This window comes from Pristiophorus japonicus, chromosome 13 (assembly GCF_044704955.1).
Source record: "Pristiophorus japonicus isolate sPriJap1 chromosome 13, sPriJap1.hap1, whole genome shotgun sequence".
In the NCBI taxonomy this organism is placed as follows: Eukaryota; Metazoa; Chordata; class Chondrichthyes; family Pristiophoridae; genus Pristiophorus; species Pristiophorus japonicus.
The window spans coordinates 151,747,916-151,773,897 of NC_091989.1; the positions used below are offsets into that span (position 1 = coordinate 151,747,916).

The 25,982-nt window shown below is 42.1% G+C and overlaps 1 protein-coding gene across 4 annotated transcripts in view; it reads left to right on the forward strand.

Annotated features, from left to right (window-relative positions):
* Positions 1–25,982, forward strand: part of zfpm1 (zinc finger protein, FOG family member 1) — a 193,101-nt gene that overhangs the window by 120,579 nt on the left and 46,540 nt on the right. For all 4 annotated transcript variants that reach the window (XM_070898136.1, XM_070898134.1, XM_070898137.1 and 1 more), the window contains exon 4: positions 12,489–12,625. In XM_070898136.1, coding sequence (XP_070754237.1) covers positions 12,489–12,625 — 137 coding nt within the window. The remainder of the gene's footprint in view (positions 1–12,488; positions 12,626–25,982) is intronic.

Here is a 25,982-nt window from a genome sequence, read left to right on the forward strand (position 1 = left end):
ACCGCGATGATTATGGAGACCTGTTCAGGACAGTATTGAAAGGTGCCCCAAGCAGTGGTGGGCACACTGATCGGGCGCAGAATGAACGAACCTCGTTGGGGGTACTGCCGGGAAAAGTCCTACCTTTACAGCGGCTTCACCGCGCCGTTTCTGGGGGAAGTGAATGCAGCTCAATATGGCTCGGAGGGAAAATCATTGGACGTGGCGGCTGATCGATTTTTTTCGATCGACCGCCCAAACCCCAAGGTAGTGCTTCTTCGGGAACGGTGAATTTTGAGCCCAAAGTGTCTGTAAACATGTGCTCAAACACTAGCTCATTGCACTTTAATGCCTGCATGAGAAAGCTATGCCTGTCTATGTGTGTTCATGTTTCGAACCGCTGACTTAGAATGCCGTAAGATAAATTGCATTTCAATTTTAATAACTTTGTATCTTCCTTAATCAGACATCAAATCATTTTGTAGTGAGAACTTGCATATATGCACGCAAAAACAAGAATGAAAACAGTTACCACTTGTGGAAAAACTTAAAAATGGCAAGGAGGCATGATTAAAAACTAATCTAATTTGAGTGAAATAAATTGCTAAATTTTAGAAAATTTTGCCCTACAGTTCACAATGACATTTAAAAAGCATCGGGATTGTTTTCTCTTGCCAATTTTCTCCCTTCCTCTTCTGAATGTGTTGACTCTGGAGTACAGTTCCAGGAGTGCCAGTTGCCTTCAGGTACCTCAAGCAAGTTGTTGTTCATGCATGAGGCTGTTTGACCACACACTCACTCAACCTAAGGACACTGTGTCCAGTTGTGTTGCCGTGCTGCCTTCACGACTAAGATCAGGGATCAAGTCTGGGACTTTCTGATGAACTCCACTTTTACATTTATGTAGCATCCTATTGTGTCGGTCCGAAGCATCGCAAGTGCTTCACAAGCACTAAATTACTTTGCAGTGCAATGATTTGTCATGTAGACAAACTGAGAAATATGATTTTGTAGCTTACTGTGTAAAAATGCATTTTGCTAGTTGAGTGAAGTCCATCAATTTTAGACATTTATATATTCACATTTTTAGGGTTTTTTTTCCTGGTCCTTTCTTCCTTTCACTTCTTGCCTGAAGATGGGGGCCCCCAAGGAGCTCTCTACCAGTGCCTTGACTTAGCAAATACTGTTCATTTGTGATTAGATGGTGAATACCAGCAAGATATTTGACCACAGGAAGCATTACAGCTGAGTCACTGACTTCCAAACGCACACTTTGGGCTGAAATCAGTTGTAACTGGGAGCTCTACCTTCCCATCCCCCTTCCTACCCTGAGTGTATTGTACCCTCACTGCAGTCATGGCTTCCAATTGTGTATTGTTAATGGATAATTACTACAGTTCTGATCTTTATCACAAGCAACTTGAGTAGGCATGGTCACTCCTTAAATGAAAAGGTGGGAGAAATACATTATTCAGCATAACTGAAAGTGACAACACTTAAAGATACACATCCAGCGTTGGACTGAAATACCAGACTTTTCGACTTGCTTTCCTCGTTAAAGGAATGACCCATTTTAAGTGATATCTAACCTGACCCTAAGGTTGCTGCGCCCCATTTAATCTTGTCCCTTGATCTTTTTACATGAGAGGACCTTAGAATGGTTCTGAATGAACTTATCAGAAATATTTTTGTTGTAGAGGGCTGAACTTGTGCAAGAACAAAAGAAATCCATTTGTTAGATAAATGGTGCTGACAGCAACTGTTATTTTCTGTGACTTTATCAAAAGCAAACAGCCTGGATACCTTGCAGAATTTGGTTAATGATCCTACTGATAGGAATTATTCTGATAAATTTACAGTCACATGATCAGGCGAAGTCCAATTGAATTGAGAGACTCGGGGCCGATGAGAAGATAAGATAATCAAATTGCATTAACGTGGATACTGAAGCAAACAAAGCAGCAATGCTATAGATACCAAGATAGGCAGGAAAATGGACTTTGTTACAGCTGATAATGAAAGATCATTTGAACTATTAGTGTCTAATAGATCATTGAGTTTCACTTCTAGAGAATAGCAGGCAAGAAAACAATTTGGAAGGTACAGAGCTGCAGTTTGCCAGGCGTTCATGTTCCACAGAGGTAGCCAAAAATGCTTTGATTTTCAAAAATCCTGCTCGATCACTGAATTAGTTTGACAGCTATTTGTCGAGTTCCATGGATTAAAAGCATTGCTTTTTTAAAATTTTATTTGTTTCGTTGGAATGAGCTTTGATCCCCGAGGTGTTTAGTACCATCTGATTTTCCTGGTGAGGCTGTTTAGTAATTGTAACCACATTAGTCGCTTATTCTCGATTGGAGAGGTAATATCCTTTCTTTTTGAATCCTTGCCTTTTGGAATGTCCTATCATGAGTCATTACCCCTCCTTATTAAAACATTTCTTTAGGCTTTCTACTGTTTTCCCAGCAGATTCTTGACAACTCATTTCACGGTCTCTGAATTATCATAGGCACTAACAAGGAAAGGCCAAGAATTTGTTTACTTGGAGAATTTAGTTTATATACTTTTGTATTTGTGTTACAAAAAAAAGTTGTACATCCAACCATTCAAATAGAACATTACATAAAATTCATGGCAGATGCTATCACATGGTCTGAAGTATTGTAAAAAAAATTTATATAGGTTGAACCTCTCTTATCTGAGACTCCTTAATCCAGCACCACCCCTCGTCCGGCACCATTCCCGGCTGCCAGGTGACATAGGTGCAGAACGCGGTTGGTCAGAATCCTACTCACCAATATAATCTTTCTCCTCGATCGGCTGCCTCCACCTCGTCGCCCTGCTGGAACTCCTGCAGCCACAGTCCTCGGGCCGGCCGCTCCTCCTCATAGCGCTCCCTCTGAGGGGGCCAAGCCAACTCTTCGGGGCCCACTTCGGGCCGCCGACCTCCTCTCTTCACCCCCCCCCCTACCAGCCGATGACTTCCCTGCATCCGGCAAAATCTCTCATTCGGTACAGGCCAGGTCCAGAGGGTGCCCGATGAGAGAGGTTCAACCTGTGCCACCATTTTAATCCCTGCAGCAAAATGATGTACACTCTTCTGGCCCTCTGACCTGAGCTGTTGATTTGTGATACAGGAAAAGTAAGTTCATAAATCCATTTGTAAGGGCAGCCATGGGTTAGAATAGTTGCAGAAATTTGGAAGAGTCAGGAAATTATTGCACAGGTGGTTCATCTTCTGATTGGTTATATGCTTGTACATTTCACCAAATCTGTCCGCAGGCCTTCAAGTTTAGGCCAGTCATCAGACTACAATCCAAACGTGCAGAGATGACGACAAACAGGTGACATGATTATTCTAGTGTTGCCAACCCTCGAGGATTATCCTGGACACTGCTACAAGCGGGAGGGGGGAGGTGGCGATGATCACAAGGGAATTAAAACAATTGTGTGCTTTTTTTTGAACACCTGTTTATCAGTTGTAAGTATATTGGTGATGGGGAAAAGGCTGATCATAGGATGAAACCTCCAGGAATACATCCAAGTGGATTATTCTGAGGTAAATGTTGATGCTTTTGCCATAATTTGATCATTTGTAACTTACTCAAAACATACTGTAATTGGAAATCTGGATTGTTTTATCGCATGTTGAAAATAGCACAATATTTGATTGCTTATTTCTCTTAGAGAATCAATTTCACGCCTCAGTAACTTGTTTTTTTTAATCATTTTTGCCACATTTAATGAGGCAATTTCATTTATCAAACATTTTGGCCCTGTTCTTTAACAAGAGTGTGCTTAAAATTGTACCTGACTCATCCTGTTAAAACTGCATATATTGATTTAGTCCTCGGCAACTAAGAGTACTCCAGGAGAAGGCCCGACAATGGCTTTTCTCTTCGAGAATTGAAAGTCTAGTATTCTTCCAATGTCTGTCTGAAAAAAATCTGGTAACACTTGTTTAGCTGCCAAAATAAATCAACTGCCTCGCCTGACAGAAAATCTGGCATTTTGACTGCTCTTCCCTTCTAAGCCACTCTGGTGATATAAGGCACAAGGCATTGTGCAGATTAACACTGGATTGGGACTTGGTCTTTATGACTGGCTTGGGAAAAGAATTAGAACTTCCTGACACTGGAAATATTTACCAACAGAGTAAGTACCAGTGGGTTTCTCCCAAAGTTGAGTTGATCTGATTTCCAGCCACTCAAAAGTGTCATTTTCCATTAGAAAAATGAAGAGGCTCAGTTGACATGTATATTCATCAGTAGCTGACAATTCCTGGACAAGTAAAAATTATAGTCTGCACCGAAAGAGTTAAAATAATACTGGAGGCTAGGACTTATTTATGATCTTAATCTGAAATGTTCTCCAACATTGGATTATCACCAAACCTGTTTCATAAAGTTAAGATTTTATGATTGTCATTAGCCTTATTTTTCCTTTAGAAACTGGCATCTTAAAAACTATTTTCCATATTATGTGTTAATGTTATCATGACATAATACTAACCCTGTTCATCCCCTCATAATATGTAGCTTGAATATATAGGCATATTCTTGTTGCATACTGTTCTGTTTTCTCAAACTACAGAACTGTTCATTGTTCTGTCCTTAGATGCATTAACAATGACTCCACGAGGCAGTGTGTTGTACTTGAACTGTAGTGACCTTAGTCCTTTATTAGTTAACTCCAGAGTGAGGATCACACCTGGTGGCCTGCCTTTTATACTAGGCCAGGCACACCTGTACAGGTAATCTACGAGTCTCCCACTGCTGTACTCTCTGGTGGCACACCTTGATATAGTACCAACAGTAGCCATGTAAGATACATGACATCATTCCCCCCTGAACCCTCAGTGCAAATCACTTCTGCATTAACTATGCTCTGGGCTTAGCCCTATATGGGTTCTGTCTGGTAGATCTCTAGCGGGCTGGCTTAACCTTGGGTAGGTAGTTGGTGCAGTACCGTGCTGATGGTTGATGTTTGTGTGTGTTCCTGACCACTCCATTCTCTTTTCCTCCCACCCCCCTTTACCACGTTGGTGTGGCGAGGGCTCCTGGCATTCACGTACATACGAGTTCAGGTAGGTGGGTTTTGCGGGGTCTTTTTGTGTGCGGTTCCGTGGTGCGACAAGAGCGTTAGATGCCTTGTCGATGCGGTGACTGGTGCTGCGTAAGGACAAGCTAGTTCCGGAGCTGCTGGGTGGTGTTCCTGTAGTCTGGTGGCGGTTCAGTGCCCAGTCCTGGCAGTGGGAAGCCGGTTGGCTCGCGTAGTCTGCTCTCGGGGCTGTTGGCATAGCGTCCTTTCTTTATGCCCTGGGTCCCAGCTGCTCCCTGAGGAGCTGTCGTCTCGCAGTGAATAGGGAACTGCTGACTCGCTGGCCTGAGCATCGCTGGTGCTTGTTTCCTCTGGGGAAGCAGTGATGGGTGACCCTACATCTTAGGGTATGGCCTTAATGCAGTCTGCTCCTTCAGGCTCGTGGCAGTTGGTGCCATCGATTGTCTGAGAGATTGAGGCCACCCAGGGCATGGTATCACCATCGGTGCCTTTGCCCTGCTGAGGTCGCTTGCCTCTCAGCTCGTGTGTGTTGGCTGCTTATGGCCAAACTTCGTGGTGCCTGACTCTTGTTCCTGGGACGCAGGCTACAGCATTGGGTAGCTTGCTGGACCTGTGTGCACCTGATGGTTGTCTGCCCGCTGCATTGGCTGTGTGCGGTGGGAATCCTGCATTGCACAGCTTTTCCTTGCTTATGATGGAACTCTAGGGGTCCGATCATGATCGCGTGACTTTTCCTCGCTGGTTGCATACGCACAGTTCAAATCATCAATTACACATTGTACATGGTCAGTTACACGCTTTACATAGTCCGTTACACCTTTAGTCTCTAACTTACAATTCTTGTTACATTGCTTAATTGTATGGAACTGTCCCTTTGATTGTAGTGGGTTGCCGGCCTCCTTTAAGAGAGCCTTGCTTACGTTACCCCAATCCGCTTCTCCGTTTGGTGCCACATGTTACTCCATCAGCGCTGCACCTCATGGTCTGACCACGACCATCTTTGTCTTCAGCGCATCGCCTCGCGCCATCTTTTCTTCGTCCACGATGTCGACTGCGTCGATCCTCTTCTCCCCGGGTTCTGCCTCCGCAGTTGGGAAGTCTCTGCTGGATCCGATTTTCTCCCTCCTGAGTCATGCCACTGGAGTCTGGAAGGTGCGTTCAGGTCATCTCAGCTGGATCATCTCCACGCAGTCGTGCTGAGCGGCCTGTATCGCGGGTGCTGTGCTGGTCAGCTCTCCGGTGCCGGGTCCACTCTCCGGTGAGGGCTTGCTTGGCCTCTGAGCGCAGAGGGTGAAATCTTCCCACCTCCGCTGGGTCTTCTCCATCCATCTTCTGCTGAGCAGCATTGGTCCATCACCTGCAAAAATCCAGAGGTAACTTGTGCATCGCGCCATCATGGAGTACCTTTACATTCACACTACCAACGACTGGGCTGATTTAATTAGTGTAGTGCGCAGTTTTGCAGGGGGGGGCGGCGCGGCCGGGGCGGGGCGGGGGGGGGGCCTGTTCCCCCTTCCCTGAGAGAATTCTCGCTCTACAGTCCAGCTCCTGAACGGCGCCACTCTGTGCACAGTACCTGCCGGGTTTGAGTCCTGAAGGTGAGACATCTGCCTAGAGTCGCAGGTCGAGGTCGTAAATGAGTGGCTCACAGAGCTGGCCTTCTGCAGGGTGACTGTGGTATCCGCCAACAGTAGCTTGTGAAGAAGGCCCTCGTGGCCAATTCCAATGACAAAAATGTCCCGCAGCGCTTCGTTAAGGTGAGTGCCGAACTCGCATGGTGCCACCAGCCTCCTAAGGTCTGCGGCGTACTTTGTGACTTCTTGGCCTTCAAGCCGTCGGTGGGTATAGAACCGGTGTCTGGCTGTGAGGATGCTCTCCTTGGGCTTGAGTTGCTCCTGGATCAAGGTTACGAGCTCCTTGTACAACTTGGTCGTTGTCTTCGTTGGTGCCAACAAGTCCCTGACTAGGCCATAGACGTTGGGCCCACAACTGGTTAGCAGGATAGCGCGGTGCTTATCAGCCAGTGTGGCCGGATCGTCTCCTGCCAGGTCGTTTGCTGTGAAAAAGTGTTTTCGCCTCGCCACAAAGGCATCCCGATCATCACCATCGGCGAACTGCTGCAACGTACCAAGGGTAGCCATTTTTGCATGAAAGTTCGTATTCTCGTCGCCAGTTGTTATGTCCTTTGGTGCTCTAACAATGACTCCATGAGGCAATGTGTTGTACTTGAACTGTAGTGACCTTAGTCCTTTTAGTTAACTCCAGAGTGAGGATCACACCTGGTGGCCTGCCTTTATACTAGGCCAGGCACACCTGTACAGGTAACCTCTGAGTCTCCCACTGCTGTGCCCTCTGGTGGAACACCTTGATACAGTACCAACAGTGGCTATGTAAGATACATGACATTCAGTACCCTCAGATTATTCAGATTGTAAAAATGGTAGTTACAAATTTTGAAAGCACAGATGTGGAGGCCTCTATTCAATGAAACTATCCCTTTAGAACATAAGAAATAGGAGCAGCAGTAGGCCATTCGGCCCTTTGACCCTGCTCCGCCATTCAATATTATGGCTGATCTTCTACCTCAACTCTACCTACCCGCACTATCCCCACATCCCTTGGTTCCCTTAGTGTTCAAAATCGATCGATCTCTGTCTTGAATATACTCAACGACTGAGCATCCACAGCCCTCTGGAATAGAGGATGCCAAAGAGTCACAACCCTATGAGTGAAGAAATTTCTCCTCATCTCAGTCTTAAATGGCCGAACCCTTATTCTGAAACTGTGACCTGAGTTCTTGACTCCCCAGACAGGGGAAACATCCTCCCAGCATTTACCATGTCAAGCCCCTTAAGAATTTTATATGTTTCAATGAGATCACGTCTCATTCTTCTAAACTCTAGAGTAATATAGGCCTAGTCTACTCAATCTCTCCTCATGGGACAATCCCCCCATCATAGAAGTTAGTCTAGTGTACCTTTGTTGCACTTTCTCTAAGGCAAGTATATCCTTTGTTCGGTAAGGAGACCAAAACTGTACACAGGTGTGGTCTCACCAAGGCCCTAATAGTGCAGTAAGACTTCTTTACTCTTATACGCCAATCTTTTTGTAATAAAGGCTAACATACCATTTGCTTTCCTAATTGCTTGCTGTACCTATATGCAACTCAGCTGCATGGCCTGTAGCTGTCTGCAAGTCCCATGCAGTCCAGGACTGGCTTTTCAAATGTGACATTTCACACAGCCCATTAAAGGGACAGCGCACCCAAATTTAAAATTACGGTGAACATTGCCTGCATGTTAACATTCTTTGATTCATGTATAAATACACCCAGGTCCCTCTAAATAACAACATCTGCTTTTCCATTTTTCCTACCAAAGTAGATAACCTCACATTTCTCCACATTATATTCCATTTGCCCTGATCTTGCACACTCACTTAACCTGTCTATATTCTTTTGCAGCCTCTTTGCATCTTCCTCACAACTTACTTTCTCACCTAGCTTTGTATCATCAGCAAACTTGAATGCATTACACTCTGACCCCTCATCTAAGTCATTGATATAGATTGTAGATAGCAGAGGCCAAAGCACTGATCCTTGCGGTACCCCACTAATTACAGCCTGCCAACCTGAAAATGGCCTGTTTATTCCTACTTTGTTTTCTGTCCGTTAACCAATCCTCAATCCATGCTAATCTAATTACCCGCAATCCCATGAGCTTTAATTTTGTGTAATAACCTCTTGGGTAGTACCTTGTCGAATGCTTTTTGAAAATCCAAATACACTATCCAAATGGTAGTTACAAATTTTGATTCCCCCTCTATCTACCCTGCTAATTACAACCTCAAAAAAAACTCTAACAGTAATAGATTGTGAAACTGAGTACTGATTATTTGTACACTCTTGCATTTTACCTAAAAAGGTTTAGATATTGTAGCGTCTTTTAATATTTTGAAAACTATATTCAGAAAAAGTAAGATTGAAAGATATGCTGTTGATCATTACAGAGACAAGATGGATTAGCAAAGTGTCAGTTTCTTTAATGTCAAGCTGAGATAATACGTTTTGACAGAAACTGCTTAGCTGAGAGGTTCCCAAACCTTTTTCACTTGTTGCTCAATACCTTTCTGTTAATGTGAAGACTGTCCCTTTAAGAAACTTTGGTAGGTTACAGCATAATATGGAGACTGACTATTTGATATTTTCCAAGTACTGACATCACTGTTGTATCCACTCCAGTAAAAATGTTTTTAAGATCACATTAGAGAACTTCATTTGTTGGTCGCTGGTATCCTGTTTGCTTACTTAGAACAAAGGCACATCAGGAGCCATAAAATAGTTTGACATCTAGATTGGGGAAAGTGGTTAAAGTGTCACTGCAGTAGCTGGAGAACAGTTCTCTGTTGGCTAGGAAGGTTTGTTTATCTTCTGCGGAGCATTTTGCTCTGGTGGGGTTTGATATATGGAAGATAGATTAGTGTTTTGACATGGAGCATGTCGAACAAACAGTCTTATCTCTGCACCATGGTATCCTGACCTGGAATGAGTGATGAACTAAGGACAAGACTGGGTGCAGCACAGGGGAGGAGATGGTGCGGCTATTGGCAGTTGTAGGGTATGTTATTTTGTGGAGCTATTCAGAAAGAGTTAACCACTTTAAACTCTCTTAACCTTTGTATAATAAAGTGGAACCCTGCAACATCTTAAATATAATTACTGATAATGCATATCCATGCTGATGTAGTCTTTAGTGTTTGATTTTTAGACACTTGAGGCTAAAATTGAACACTCTAGGTTCGAGCTCTGGGGAAGTAACTAAAATGCAACAACCAATTTCTTGAATGGAATATTTGTTTCCTGCAAGCAATGGCATCATCTGAGTTTCCTCAGCCTTCCTTACATTGCAGTGAGTTTAGAAATAATGGCTGGCTAAACAAACTGCCGACTGTTTTTCCACAGTGCTGCAGGCTGGGGGAGTTGAGCAGAAGCAAGCCCAGGATGGGAGCACAGGGCAAGGATAATTTTGTGGAATGGGTGGTGTGATGGGGAAAACAAGCTGGATATACTACTGGGCCATCTAACTGAAAATAAATAGCCGCTGACAATTTATTTGGTTGACTCTTTGCCTGTTCCCATTGGTTGGAGTTCGTGTGGTAGTGGTTGAGCTCTGTTGTATCTTGTATTTTATTGGTTGAAATCGTGTCATTGAAAGATTGTATTACAATGGTGTTGCACAATCAGATCAGCATATTTGTTTAGCTGCTTTATTCTCTCATTTATGCCATATATATATATATATGGTCAGGGAAGAATTTGGAGGCAGTCCCTTTGCTGGTCAAACACAACATTCATACCAGCAGCAAAGAAATATGTATGGGAATATTGGCAAAACTATAGATCTGGTTACAAGTAGCCCACTTATTTCATGTTCAGGACTGATGCTGAAACCCTCTTGTCATCTCTAAAATGGTATAGGGAAAAATGAGACTTGGCAGATACTTATAAAAAATAAAATCATTTTTGCTTTTGAAGCACCAGATTAGAGATGAACAATGTTCCTGATTAGTGCAGGTCCCCGGCATGGTGGCTACTTCTTTTCACCATTGCAAATTTGGCTCCGGTTCTGCCAGCTTTTATACTGGTAAGAACTCCACATTTGGATTCTGTATAATGCACCATACAGGGAGCGTTGTATTTATAAAAGGAAATGGGAGGTAAATCTTTTTTTTTTTAAATACCATCTGGAAATTTATAGCCGATACAACTGCAGGAATTATTTCTACCAGGAAGCCAGCTGGCTGCTGCACCCAAAGTTGGCTCCACCTTAGACCCAGGCCTTGATAAAATACTGTGCTTGTAATGATTGTATTTTTTTTGTGTTTAAATAGAGCAATGCATTTCTATTTTCAAATCAGTTCGTAACCTTAAGTTCTTTCTACTTTCTTCTGCATCGTGTCTTCAACTTGTCTTTAGAAATGTAGTAATTGTCTTTATGGAGCTATCTGCCTCTATTTGACTTCTATGAAAATAGACTCACTAATTGTGAGGCTGCAGTTCTAATGTCAAAGAAAGAAAATGTAAAGCTACTGCTGCTTCACCACAGGAACCATTTTAGTTCTGCCTCGGTGAGGGGACTATATTGTGTATTTCCTCTCGGGTGCAGGCAAGTTAATTGTCATGTTAATGTATTTATCTTGGTGACTGGAAGGCTGGTGGTGGGAATGGTTGAGCGTGCATTGGTGCAGGGAATTTCATTTTTTTTATATACTGTTCTTCACGGGCACACAAATACATGACTACTTAGAGTAGATGATGGAAAGCTCGGCAATTATATTAACCATCATACAAAAAAAATAGTAGGTTACCTCATCAGTTGCATTTTATCTATTTTCAGTTATTGGAAAGTATTTAACTCTGCAGTTTTTTTTTAAATGTGTTCAAGTTGAAAACAGTTGGTAAGCTGTAATAAAAATCTGTGCATGAAGACTCTGAAATCTTTTTGCTAGTTGTCACAATTCTCTATTTTGGTAATGGTGTGAGAGTGAGGACAGTAATAAAAGTCCTGTTAAAGCCCTTTTTAGTTTAATTCTGTATAATTTAATTGAAGAGAAGTTGGCCATTTGTGTGAAATAAACAGAAGCCATCTGCAGAAGACAAACCAAGTGGTGTGACCAGCGTTTAAAATCCCATTAATGAAAGGAGCACTTTTATTATATTACCCTTTTCGCCGCAAAGACACATGCAGTCTTTGCCAATATCCATGTTTTAAAAAACTAAAACTGACAGAGGAGCAGAGGTCTCTCTACTGATGAAAGTGATATAATTTAGAAGATGGACAGTACCCTGAAAAAGCAATGAGCTACTGATGAACTTTGGTTTGCTATCTCAAGGTACAATCTCAGGTGGGCATTTTTTTTTAAATCCCTGGTTTCTGTACTGGGACTGACAGAGAGACGACATCAAAGAAAATTCCTGCTTCTCCTCAAATCTCTTAGTAAATCCTTGATTCTAATGAAATAGGTTTTAACCGGAAATAAACCATTGGTAGTTTTCTTTTACGGGGCCAATCAGCTCTCGGGTTGGTTTAATGTGCTGGTCCCGCTGAAGTGTATGGAACTGTACCAGGGTTCATGTGGCCCTGTCCAATCATTTGTACCATCAGAATGGATGATGGCAGCGAGTGGGCAGAGACTCAAAATGACGGGTTTCCGCAAGGTAGCTCCAAAATGGTTTCTGTTGCAGATTATCTTTATTTTAAGACAGGGAGAAGTGAAGTCCTTTTGTGGAGAATTTATTCTCCCCACCCCCAACTTTCCTTCCATTTTAAGTTGCTTTGAAGTGAACACTGGTCCTTGTTTTGTTTTTGGTGAATTTTATATTGCACAGTACAGGCAATCTGATAAATATCACACGTTTGAATTATTGTATTTAAATTTCATTTCATCAGAGTCACTGGAGCTACATCATCTGGACAGTGAAATGCAAGTGCGTGCATGTCACAGCCTGGCCAAAGGATTATCCTGGGGTCCATATGAAGGGTCGATAAACAGCAGTAACAAAAATACCCCAGAAAGTGACAACACGGTAGGATGTGATTTTTTTTTGTATACCATGGTTCATATCTGAAAAAAGCTGATATATTTCTCTGGCAAGAAATTAATTCCGAAAGGTTGAGCTTTAATTTAAACATAGAATAAGTATCGTACATTACGTTGCATAAGGAATTTTCTTTATACTCCGCGTGCTTTCCATCAGTTGACTGATTATCTCCATCAACAAGACCGATGGCATTTACTTTGTACCAGCCACCAACCAATGAACATCGAAGTATGCTCCAGTCAATAAATCGTTGGTGTCATGCTAGTGTGTCTTTTTCCTGTGAGGAAGGTGCTCAAAATGCTAGGGTTTCCATTATACTTGAGATGGATTATTTTATAGTTTTATTTATTGTTGTTTTAATTTTGTCCATTTCAACCTTGCTCCTATTGCCTGATGCATAGCATGTAGTTGCTCACAATTTGGCACTCAGTGGCCGGTGACTGGTTTTGCCATGCTGGGTGGTGTAAGGGGTGTTTTTCTGAGGTTTAGCTGTTGTGTAGCAGTGTACAGGGGAACTTTTGTTGAAAAATAAAATTGCAGTGTTTGACGCAGTGCAGCTATCTTAGCCATTACTGAATTACTTACCGGCCCCTTTGGCTCATTTTCTTCAGTTGTGTAAAGTGCATTGACCTTATCACTGGCCTCATGAGTTGCAGTTATATTGGTAAGGCATGAATTTATTTTTTTGGCAGATGTTTTAATATAAATCCTATTCAAACATAGGTTAAACTTGTCAAATGCACTTTATTTAAACTTGCATATACTTCTGTGCCAGTGAACATGTTTACGGGAAGTTTGCTTGTTGGAATGGAACAATGTATTGCTTCAGTTGGACGATATCTCTCAAAAGTCTAATGTGATGGTAGTCAGAATTCAGATTGCAATCCAGATTTAAAGCACAGGAACTTGATTTTCTGACCAGTGGGAAGCTGGTGAATCACTTAGTGAAATGACTGACACTGCATTGTACCTTGAGCAGGAAGGCATAGAATGTCTCACTCTGCACAGGAATGAGATCTATTGCATATGCTCAATCAGGGTGGATGCGGAAAGTACTGAAACTGATTTCAACTCATTTGGAAATACCTTTAAAAGTCCTAAAAAGGTCAATCCTAACCACGTAAGATTCTGTGACCTGTATTATCACAAGTGCACAACGTGATTTTGGATTATTGTATAAAACTGGTGAACCTGCAATGATATTATTCATTGTGGAAAAAAAAAATTAATCAAATCCATCAATAATGTGATCCTCAGCGGTACCTGGTAAATCAAGACATTTCGGAGCCACACATACATTAGTTAAATAAATAAATATGTGCATATAATGTGCTGTAGTTACTTAAGTTAAACATATGTTGCTCACTTAGCACAATTGCATAAATGTTAGGGAGTAGAAAAGTCACGACAAAAGTATAGTGCCGCAAAAACTAATTTGAACACATTCTGATTTGTATTGACAAAAGCCAGACAGTTCGGGATGAGAGAGAGTTGTACAAGAACATAAGAAATAGGAGCACGAGTAGCCCATTCGGACCCTCGAGCCTGCACCGCCATTCAATAAAATCATGGCTGATCTTCTACCTCAACTCCACTTTCCTGCGCTATCCCCATAATCCCTTGATTCCCTTAATATTCAAAAATCTATCGATCTCTGTCTTGAATATACTCAACGACTGAGCATCCACAGCCCTCTGGGGTAGAGAATTCCAAAGATTCACCACCCTCTGAGTGAAGAAATCTCTCCTCAGCTCAATCCTAAATAGCCTACCCCTTATTCTGAGATTGTGACCTAGTTCTAGGCTCCCCAGCCAGGGAAAGCATCCTCCCTGCATCTACCCTGTCAAGCCAAGTAAGAATTTTGTATGTTTCAATTAAGTCACCTCTCATACTTTTAAACTCTAGAGAATATAGGCCTAGTCTATTCATTCTCTCCTCATAGGACAATCCCCCCATCCCAGGAATCAGTCTGGCGAACCTCTGTTGCACTCCTGCTATGGCAAGTATATCTTTCCTTGGGTAAGGAGACCAAAACTGTACACAATACTCCAGGTGTAGTCTTACCAGAACCCTATATAATTGCAGTAAGGTAGCTTTACTCTTGCACTCAAATTTTCTTGTAATAAAGGCCGACATACCATTTGCTTTCTTAATTGATTGCTGTACCTGCATGTTACCTTTCAGTGATTTGTGTACAAAGGCACCCAGGTCCCTCTAAACACCAACATTTCTCAATCTTTCACCATTTAAAAAAAAATACTCTGCTTTTCTATTTTTCCTACCAAAGTGGATAACTTAACATTGCTAGGATTTACAGTGGTTAGATTTTAGACTCTCATACTTAGGATCATAGGATTTGCTAGATGAAAAATAGCTAAGATCCATCTAGTTTGCCTGCTACTTGACGCAACAATAATCGAGTTTTTAACCAATCATGGCAATCAATCCCTATTAATTACAACAGACCCAAATGAAAATCTACCGTGGTGGAAATTTTGGGGAACTGCAGATCCAAAGTCACCTGTTATTCCCAAGCATGCTACACTTACCATCAGTCATGTCTTAAATTACTCGTGCACTATATCCCAAAATATATCTAATTTTCCTTTGAATGAATCAACACTCTCTGCTTCCACCGTCTCCCTAGGGAGCCTGCTCCATAGATTTATCACTCGCTTACTAAAATACTGTTTCTGCAGATTAATTTTGAATTTACTCCCCTTCAAGCACAGGTGGTATCCAATGTTCCCTGTGATTTTTATTTGGGTCTGCGGCCCCTTTAAGGGGCTGCACGACCCATTCAAATTACCCCACATGCACTATTTTGCCTTTAGAATGCCTGCGAGGGACCTGCAAATCGTCGCGCAGTCGTGCAGCTAAACGGGAACATTGTCTGTGTCCTCTGGTTCTACTGTTATGAACAAGGTGAAACAGCTTGCCATGGTCTACATTTTCTAGTCCCTCAGAATCTTAAAAATAGCAATCGTGTCGCCTCTGAACCTTCTCTTTTCCAGTGAGAACATGCCCAATTTACATAATCGCTCCTCACAATCCAGTCCTTCCATCCCCTCAGTCATTCTTGTTGCTCTCTTCTAATCCTTTTAATAGCTGCAATATCCTTTCTGTACTGTGGTAACTAGAACTGTACACAGAATTCTCAGTGGGGTCGCACCAATGATTTATAAAGTGGCAGGATTGCCTCACTATTTTGGCTCAATATTGACCTATTAATGCATCCGAATATTTGATTTTCTTTACTCACTGCCACTGAGAACTGTTGTGATAGCTTTAATTTATCGTCAATCAGGACCTCCAGATCGCTCTCATTTTCCATACATGTTATTTTCCATTTAAGTAATAGTCCTTTCTTGGATATTTTGTCCTGTGTGAAGCACTTTGCTTTTCTCTACATTGAATTTCCGCTGCCACTTGTTCACCCAATTACCAAGTATATTCAAATCTTCTTATAGCTTATCCTGTTCAGCTTTGCAGTCTACCAGGTTTATTAGCTTGGTATCATCTGCAAATTTAGCCACTGCGTTTGTGATTCCTAACTCCAGATCATTTATTAAAATATTAAACAAAAGTGGTCCAGAAACAGACCCATATGGGATCACACTGATAACCTTCTGCCAGTGTGATGTCAGTGCCTGTACCACCACCCTCTGGGTTCTATCCGTCAATCAATTATATTTCCACTGATTCTCAGTCTCTAATCCAGAGAACTGTATCAAAGTCACAAATGACATCCTTTCTGACTGTGACAAAGGCAGACTATCCCTCCTCATCTTTCTTGACTTGTCTGCAGCCTTTGACACAGTTGACCACTCTGTCCTTCTCCAACGCCTCTCCACTGTCGACTACCTGGTTCCATTCTTATCTATCTAATCATAGCCAGAGATTCACCTGCAACGGCTTCTCTTCCCAACCCCACATCGTTACCTCTGGTATCTCCCAAGGATCTATCCTTGGCCCCCTCCTATTTCTCATTGACATGCTGCCTCTTGGCGACATCATCCAAAAACACAGCGTCAGTTTCCACATGTACGCTGATGACACCCAGTTCTACCTCATGACCACTTCTCTCGCACCATGGTCCCTAAATTGCCAGACTGCTTATCTGACATCCAGTTCTGGATGAGCAAAAATTTTCTCCATTTGAATATTGGGAAGACCGAAGCCATTGTTTTCGGTCCCCACCACAAATTCTGTTCCCTAGCCACTGACTCCATCCCTCTCCCCAACTTCTGTCTGAGGTTGAACCAGACTGCTCGCAACTTTAGTGTCATATTGGACCCTGAAATGAACTTTTGACCACACATCCGCAGCATAACTTAAGACCGCCTATTTCCAACACTGTAACATTGCCCGTCTCTGCCCTTGCTTCAGTTCATCCACAGCTGAAGCCTTCATCCATGCCTTTGTTACCTTTAGACTTGACTATTCCAATGCACTCCTGGCTGGCCTCCCACATTCTACCCTATGTAAATTAGAGGTAATCCAAAACTCGGCTGCCCGTGTCCTAACTCGCATCAAGTCCCGCTCACCCATCACCCCTGTGCTCGCTGACCTACATTGGCATCCAGTTAATCAAAATTCTCATCCTTATTTTCAAATCCCTACATGGCCTTGCCCCTCACTATCTCTGTAATCTCCTCCAACCCACAATCTCCTGAGATGTCTGCGCTCCTCTAATTCTGCCCTCTTGAGCATCCCTGATTATAATCGCTCAACCATTGGTAGCCGTGACTTCTGTTGCCCTGAGCTCTAGAACTCCCTGCCTAAACCTTTCCGCCTCTCTACCTCTCCTCCTTCAAGACGCTCCTTAAAATATACCTCTTTGACCAAGCTTGTGGTCACCCGCGCTAATTTCTACTTGTGCAGCACGGTGTGTCAAATTTTTTAACTCCTAATACTTCTGTGAAGCGCCTTGGGACGTTTCACTGTTAAGGATGCTGTATAAAGACAAGTTGTTGCTGAAATCCAAGTAGATCACATCCACTGCCTTACCTTTATTGGGCTCCTTTTGTAACCAGTAAATTAGATTGGCAAAACTACTTGTTCATAATCCCATATTGGATATCTTTTATGACTTTATTTCTATCCAAATGCTCTCAATCAGTGCGATTACAGTCATCAGTCATTTTGCGAAATGATTCAGCAGCTTCATGCTGGTTTCACACAGGCAGTATTTCCATAACTTTACTCACAATGGATGTCAAATTCACTGGTCTGCATCACTTTTGCTACTTTTTTTCAAAATAAGAGCAACACCTGCCTTTCTCCAGTCCTCTCCAGTATTCAATGATTACTGGAAGATTTGTGCCAGAGTTTCTGCAGTTTCCTCCCTTGGGGCCCAAATTTCCCTAACCTCTTTTTCTGGCACCCTCACTCGAGCTACGCCGCTTTTGCCCGCCTCTAAGCGCGCTGAAAAAAGACCTCCATATTTTGGCCGCTCCCCAGCCTCTTCTCCATTGTGGCGCAGCGTGGCCCAATGGATTCGGGGTGGAGCCAGGTCCCGGCGCTGAAAACAGTGCCGGGACCTATGTATATGTGCGCTAGAGTCTGCACGTATGTGCAGTAGCTCCTGGCAGGCCGTTTCCGCAAACGCAGGCTGTGTGGGAGGGGCCGAAGCACGTCGTTCCTAGCCCTGGCCGAATGGGCTCCCTCATCAGCGGCCCACTGCGTTCCCTAAGGTAGGACTTCTATTTTTTTATTATTTACTAATTGATTTTGGTGCTTTAGGGGCAGGATTCCTTCTATTTTATTTGTTAATTAATTGCTTATTACTTTTTGTGCTTTGTTTGGTGCTTGGTGGTGCTTTAAATGTAGTTACAGTTCCTTAACTTTAAGTAAGGTCTTTCTGTGCGGAAAAAAGTGGACACGTACACTGCCCTAAGTTAGTTTGGTACAACTTTTTTCTGGCCAAATTGGTATAAATGGTGCAAGTGGCTGGGAAGCACCTTTTGGGAAAAAAACCTAACTTACTCACTTACACTGGCGCAGATTAAATGGCCATATTTGCAACTAAAAAGATACACCAGAAAAATCAAGTTACACCCAAAAAAAAACGGGGCAACTCATGGGGAAATTTGGGCCCTTAGTTCCTCAGATGCATCTTATTCAGCCCCTGAGATTCAACTACTCCAAGTGTGCACAGCTGTTTGGCAACCATGCTGACAGCAATGCAAATCGTGACAGGGAAGGGGATCGAGTGATATGGGGACAGTGCAGGCCAGTGGAGTTGAGGTAGAAGATCAGCCATGATCTTATTGAATGGCAGAGCAGGCTCGAGGGGCCAAATGGCCTACTCCTGCTCCTATTCCTTGCGTTCTTTTGTGTCACAATTTATCTCTGCAACACCTTCCTCGTTCTCTTTCCAGATCAAATAAGTTAACTTCATTCTCTTTTAAGAACTGATGCAAAAAACGTTCAGTTATTACCCTTTTGAAACTGACCTCAGCTTCAGGATTTATCGCATGCTAATGTGCAGTTGCAGTCAGTCATTCACTGCTCCAACACAGGCTGCGCTATGGACACCCCCCCCCCCCCCCCCCCATAGCCCGAAATCAGTGAAAATGACAAACTTCGGCTTTTCCATGGTAATCATTGTCAAATACCCCATTAAAAGTTAGATCCTTTTGTGTAACTGGGGTTTTAACAGTCTGTTGACTGCTAAACAAAGGTTATGGCCCTGAAAAACTAACTTTAATTTTGTGGAGTGTCAAATTTATCCATTTTAACAAAAATTAAAATTTTTAAGAAACTTTAAAAAAGTTAGTTCACCTTTATTTACGGTTTACTTTTTCCCTGTGTGAGAGCCCCAATCTTTGTTCTGCTCTCTAAACATTTTTAAAACGTGGGGATACAATCAGCTTTTTCATTTCCTGTTTCCCTGTCTGTGAGCATTCTGCATTGTGATTTAGATGTTTAGACAGCTTGTCGATGTCATAGCAGCTTGTATGAGGGAATCCCCATTAACTTACACGGGTCTCAACTGAACGTCGGAAAAACCGAATGTTTGGCCACAGAGATTGTGAGATCTTTGTGGGAAACTTACTTCGGGGCCAGTGGCGAACACCTTTGCTTCGCTGCTGAGCGCAAATTATGGGCCGTTATTATCCTTCACTTCTCTTGCCATATTCAATTTAAAAAAAAAATCTTTGACATTTTACAGAACAGGTGCATTCCACACCTAAATATAGATTTGAATCATCCTTGGGGCAAGTCATTTGTGATCATTTGTTCCAGTGTGTTCTGAAATCTACTCTAACTTTTCTGTTCCAATATTACGATTCACCACAAATTTTAGGCATTTACAAACTGTTTTCCATTGGCCCTAATGATGAGCAACTATTTTTTGGAGGAAGTTTTATTCATTTCTGGCTTTCCTTCTTGGCATACAGTCATCCTAGTTGAAAGCTTTTGCTCAATTATTCCTGTGTCATGCCGATAATGATCAATTTCATTTGTGGTGCGCTAGTTTTTAATTATTGATGAATAATCTGAGTGATTCTCCTCCTTCCTCTCCCTTGAAAAAAGCAGTTAGCCACGCAGCATATGTTACTTCCTTGAATTTATTTTATAAACTGCACAGTATATAGTTTTCATTTCATATATTTGATTCAATGCAGGAAAAGATCTTCCCATGTTGGCAAAAATGTTAGAAACAAGCAGCATCAATCCACTTTTTATACATCTAGTCGTCATCCTTTCTCTCACCGTCACCATCCCCTCCCCGGCATCTCTAGTAATCATGAACCAAGTTCACAGAGATGTCAAATTGCTGTTAACCTACATTACTGTCTATATCCTTTCTGAATTATAGGCATTGAGCGAAACAGTTTGCAAAATTGAAGTCAAAAGCAATTTAGATCAATGAATACACAATTGCCACAGAGTTAAAAAGTTTATTACGTTTTATAAAAGAAACACAACTCTGAATCCAGCAAGTCACTGTCCAGTCAATGTAAGAAAAAAAAAATGGTCCTTTGCTCATTCCTTGGAGCTGTGATTATTTGGAATGTATTTACATTTGGTCAACAAACCTGGGGGCCGCGATTTTGCCACACGCGCCGGGATTGATGCGGCCGGGGTTACTGGCAGTCGAAAGCCGGCTCCCGACTCGAAGCCGCTCTCTCTCTGGAATCCTCTCATGATTGGGCTTGTTAAGCCCACCCTGCGCATTCCCGGCCAATTAAGAGGAAGCCGGTCAGATGACGTCAATTGATGACTCCTCATCAGCCAATTTCCTTAAAGCGACCATGCCCACAATGGTTTTGACAGTTGTTCTGTCAGTGTCCTGCAGCATTGAGGTGCTGCAAACACTAAAAAGCACTGCACAAAGGTGTACAGCTGCACCTAGGCTCCCCCATGACTCCCGCTAGATGCTTATGGAGGGAGGCAGGGAGGTCCTCTTCCCTTCCCATGGGCGGAAGGGACAGCCTCAGGACACTAACGCAGCCTGGTTGCGCATTGCACAGGAGGGCACAAGCAGGGACATTGTCAGGAGTTCCTGGCTGCAGTGATGAAAACCTTTCAATGATCTCAGTGGATCACGAAACGTTACTGCAAAGCCACACTCCACCTCATCCTGCCTCATCACATACCCATCACTCTGCCTTCCCCACTTTACCCCTGCACATCCTTTCTTACACCAACTTACCTTGCACCTCCACCCATCTCTCTCTCTCTCTCTCTCTTGCTCTTTCTGCATTATCAGTTCCCCATTTCGCTAGCCAGCCCTCAGACTCCAACTCGTCCTTGACCAATCATACCACCTAACCATACACAAGGGTAGGCACTTGGGTTCTTTAGCCAATGCTCATGTATAGTTAATGTTGATGTATTGTCAAACATTTAAATCTTTATTTTCAGGACTTTGCGTTCTTGGACAGATTTGTGAGCACCTTTGGAAGTGGCTTAGTGTAGTGAATGGTGAGACATAAGGGTACTCCCCACAATGGTGATGAGTGTGAAGGAATGGGTTGGACATTGCAGGGATGCTCTATGGAACTGGCGTGGGATGGTGCCAATCTGGCGCATTATGTGGTAATCCAGGTGTACAGTGTGAAGTGAAGTAAAAGTGGTCATGGTGAGGAGATCACTGGCCTCCCGGGCAGCATTGTGATCAGGTGCTGATGTCCTGTGAACTGTGTAGCATCAGGTGATTGCGGAAAAGTTTGGTGTTGTTGGTAGTGATGCTGGTGTGCTGAGTGATTTTGGCGTTGGCGCTGATTGTGGTGGGATTCTGAGGACCAAGGTGAGATTTTTGCAAGCAATAGCTGCTGGAATAAATGGCCGATGAGGTTGAGATGATAGAAACGATCTGTCAATGCTGAGAGAGGTTGCTCCCAAGGTGGTGGCCGTGAATAGAGAGTTCACTGCAAGCACTTCTAAAGTGCATACAGCTCAGTTTTTTTTTCAAAACCTGAAGGCTTCATCTTCTGACATTGGAAAGTGAACAGCTGTGAAATGTTAGCTTTTATACCACTTCTGCAGCTGTCAACTTGCCAAAGCAATAGAGAGTCACTGAGAACCCGACTCCACTTACCTGACGTGAAACCCGAAAGACAGCAAAGCGGTCAAAAGGTTATTAAAATTGTAAGTCCCTGCTTTTAACCATCTTAACTACCATTTAAGTACATTTTAATTATGTAAATTACCTGTCCCGCCACTTGCTGTCGGGTCAGCTATCCGAACGCCGACCTGACAATTGAGAAACTCAGATGGAGGCGAGTTTAGAGTGGGATCTCGACCCGCTGTCAATCAGCGCCATTTTGACAGTGGGCCCGCCTCTAAACCCACAATCGCCCGGCTGGGAAGATTCGGCCGGGGTGTCAACTAACTGGAAAGCAGCAGTGAAATATTTTGAGGGTGAGGGGCAGAAGAGATCTTGAAAAAGGTTGTTCGGAGACTGACTCCATGTTGCTCATACACCTGGTGAGTTGCAAGGTGTGCTGTTCATGGGTGGAGGAGTGAATTTATTGGAGCCAAATCTGTGAATAGGTTTTTTTTGTGAATTTTAACATACGTGTTGAATTTTGTTTTTATGGGTCTGTAATGGGATGGGTGTGGGTCTGTCATGACAACTGTATCTCTACTAATGTATTTTTTTGTTCCTGTATGATAGGTAGAACCTCTTTTAGTAAAATCTGAATGTGTAGTTTTTTTTTTAAATTGCCATTATGGAAAATATAGAAATAATGGAGAAATATTTAACAATTTAATTGGTGAATCAAGAAAGTATAAAAAGAGAATTACACAGAAAATTAGACATTTAACCAATGAGGAAGAAGAAAGTTGGCCACTGGTTTGATAGTCACAAAGTAGATGGCCAACTCAACATATATGACAAATACAAGAGATTTTAGTATAAAGCTAAATTATACTAGTGAGTGGACAATACAGGTATGAAAAAGACACAGAACTAATTTATTGGAATGGGCATCCTTTATTTTTGATTATTTTAGTATTGAACAGTTGCAAAACAATAACGTTTCATAACACCGTAGAATAGTTTTTTCTCCAATATGTATAGTTCACTTTAACTTTACCAGTAGTACTAATATATTAGGGCAGAAATTCCGAGGCAGACTTCCCACGGGCAAATCAATAAAGAATGGAAATAAAATGCGCACTTACCTGAAGCTGCTATGCCCGCTTGAACTCCCGATCCACAGGCCTCCTCTCCCTGCAACGCGCAGCGCGTGCAAGTCAGGATGTCCGCAGGAGTCACGTGTGCCTGGACACCCAATCACAGGTAAGTATTTTCTCATACAATAAATGAGGAAAAACCCCAAAACTCTCAAAAAATACATAAGACATTTAAAAAAAAAAACACCTCTCACAATAAATGAATAAAAATTAAAAATGTTATATGTTTTTTAAAGAAAAAAAAATTGCCGAATTTTTTTTTAAGTTAGCCTTAGGGTTTAAAATAAGATTATCTGAGTGGGCAGGTTTTAACATAGGTTTTTTTAATTTTTATTTTAATCATGTTTTTTCTATGTTTTTAAACTCTCTATGCCTGTAAAAATAGGCTATGCGCCTGCTTTTTCAGGCACAAGAGTTTTAAGGACATTTGCCGTGCAAGATATGGGTAAATAGCCCAAACCTCCAAGTACAACTGTCCTCTCACCCGATCTGGCTACGATCTGACAGATCGGAAAAGCCGGTTTTCAGCGCATGCGCATTGCGCGCTAAAAAACGGCTTTTCCGATGCCTTCCCAGGTCCGTAGAAACTTCGTACAGGCCCAGGATGTCGGAAATTCTGCCCCAATGTTTCTAACCTCTGAAATGATTCACAAATCTTCGCTTTTTTGGTGCTCACCAAAGTGAGGAATGTTTGTGCTGAAGAATGGAGCTCTATGCAGTGCTGACATCAACCACTCCCAGGGATAGCACAACCAAATTTAGGGTACTGGTCCCTCTACTTTTCCCCAACCATGTGCTGCTGCTCAAATGTGACATTGCCTTTCCACACCAACCATGCTGTGGACTTTGAGATTGCCAATTAGTGCTGAATTAGGGACAGTTTTGTGCTGCAGGCCCATGTTCACGAGGAACTGGACTGAGATGTCCAAACCCATTTAATATATGGCCCTTAAAGTCAGCTGCAAGAGAATACTGACTATGACATACCTCACCTATAATCAGGGGAATACAAGCATCTAATTGCAGCTGTGAAAATATCAAATGTTTGGGAATCATTCTACTTTTTGCCAAATTGACTGATAACCAAATTTATTTGGTGGGCAAAAAAGGTCAGCTCCCATAACCATGCTCTCCATAGTTGTAATCACCATTCCAATAAGTTGCACTTCTGTAGAAATTCCGCTCAACGTAGCGCTGTGGAACCTATCTACTCTAATGACCTATTGTAGAATCATTGCTCAACATTCAAGTTCTTAAAAAAAAAGATGAGGGATACCAATAGTGGGGCATTGAACATTTTCAGTTTTGGACAGCCAATGTTGTCAGAGATAGCATGGCAAAGTGCAGAGTCTAGCTTCCCAACTTCTGAAGCTCACTGTTTGAAAAATTGTCTTCCAGTCGTAAAGCTCAAAAGCATCCCCTACTGTATCAGTATGTCTCTTTGTGCACATCGGGTGTCCTGCGGTCTAGTGTTGATGCAGGACTAGAGGAAATTTGATGATCTCTGATTTAGATTTGAACCCAGGTCCTAAAGGTGAACCCACTATGTCACCCAGTTTTAATATTTTATATTTATAGCAATAGTTGCTTATTTTCATTTGTGAAAGCATCATATCGTGTCTTTTATGCAAATAAATCCTTACTGTATAAATGATAAGGAATTTCCCCATAGGATTTCATTCATTTTAGCTTACATTCAAGCATTTGAATTGCTGGCACATTTTGGACAATATAGAAAGACAGGAAAGAATTTAACACTTTGAGTTAAACTATAAACAGTTAACTTGTTTGGTAATGTTCATTGAGTGTGACAAACTTCGAACTGCGTTTTTCAGCTTCTATGATTTGGAAGCATTTTAATGTAAATTCCTGTCAAATGAGTGTTTCTGATAAGAGAAAATTGTTAAGCTGTTAATTAACATAACCACACAGTTGCCTGGTTTGTAAGAACATAACATGATTACATTAAAAAAAAATCTATATTTCTGAGTTCATTAAATGTCCTGTTCATCATCTCCTTGAATTAAATACAGATTAACCCTTATCTCTCTAGTCTGTACTTTATCTCACTCAGGCGCCATGCTTCTGGGAGGCTGTTGGTACACCAAGTCCAAAATGATTGATTTCTGGCTGATACACATTCATTTCCAAGATTTTAACTTCCATCTACATATTTGTTGAGTTCCGGCAGTGTGCTTATCATTTTTTTAATAATGAGCAGCAGTATTTTTCAGTCCAGTGGGGATGTAGCAGTTGCTCAATTAATAGCTCATCAATCGGTTGATTAACAAAGATACAGAAATATTTTAAAGTTCCATATTGTTTTACAAAGATATTTCTCGTGCAGGGCTTCTATTCGGAGAGAAGTTATCCCTTTTTGATCAAAATATAAATTTCAAGTTCTAGCATTCAGATTTACTAAAACGTTTCTGATCCTACATTATAATAGTGATTATAATTTAAAAGAACTTCATTGGCTGTAAAGTGCTTTGGGGCATTTGAAGGTTATAAAATGTGCTATATAAATGCATTTACATGCTGTAAAAAGCTCTGATCCCCAAGTGCCTGTTTGTACAGTATTTGCCACACAACGTTGTGTTAAAATTATGATTTATAAAATTGCTGTTTTGGAAGATATTTGAATTTTTAACATGATAAATGTTCAACTACTTTGGAAGTCAGATTG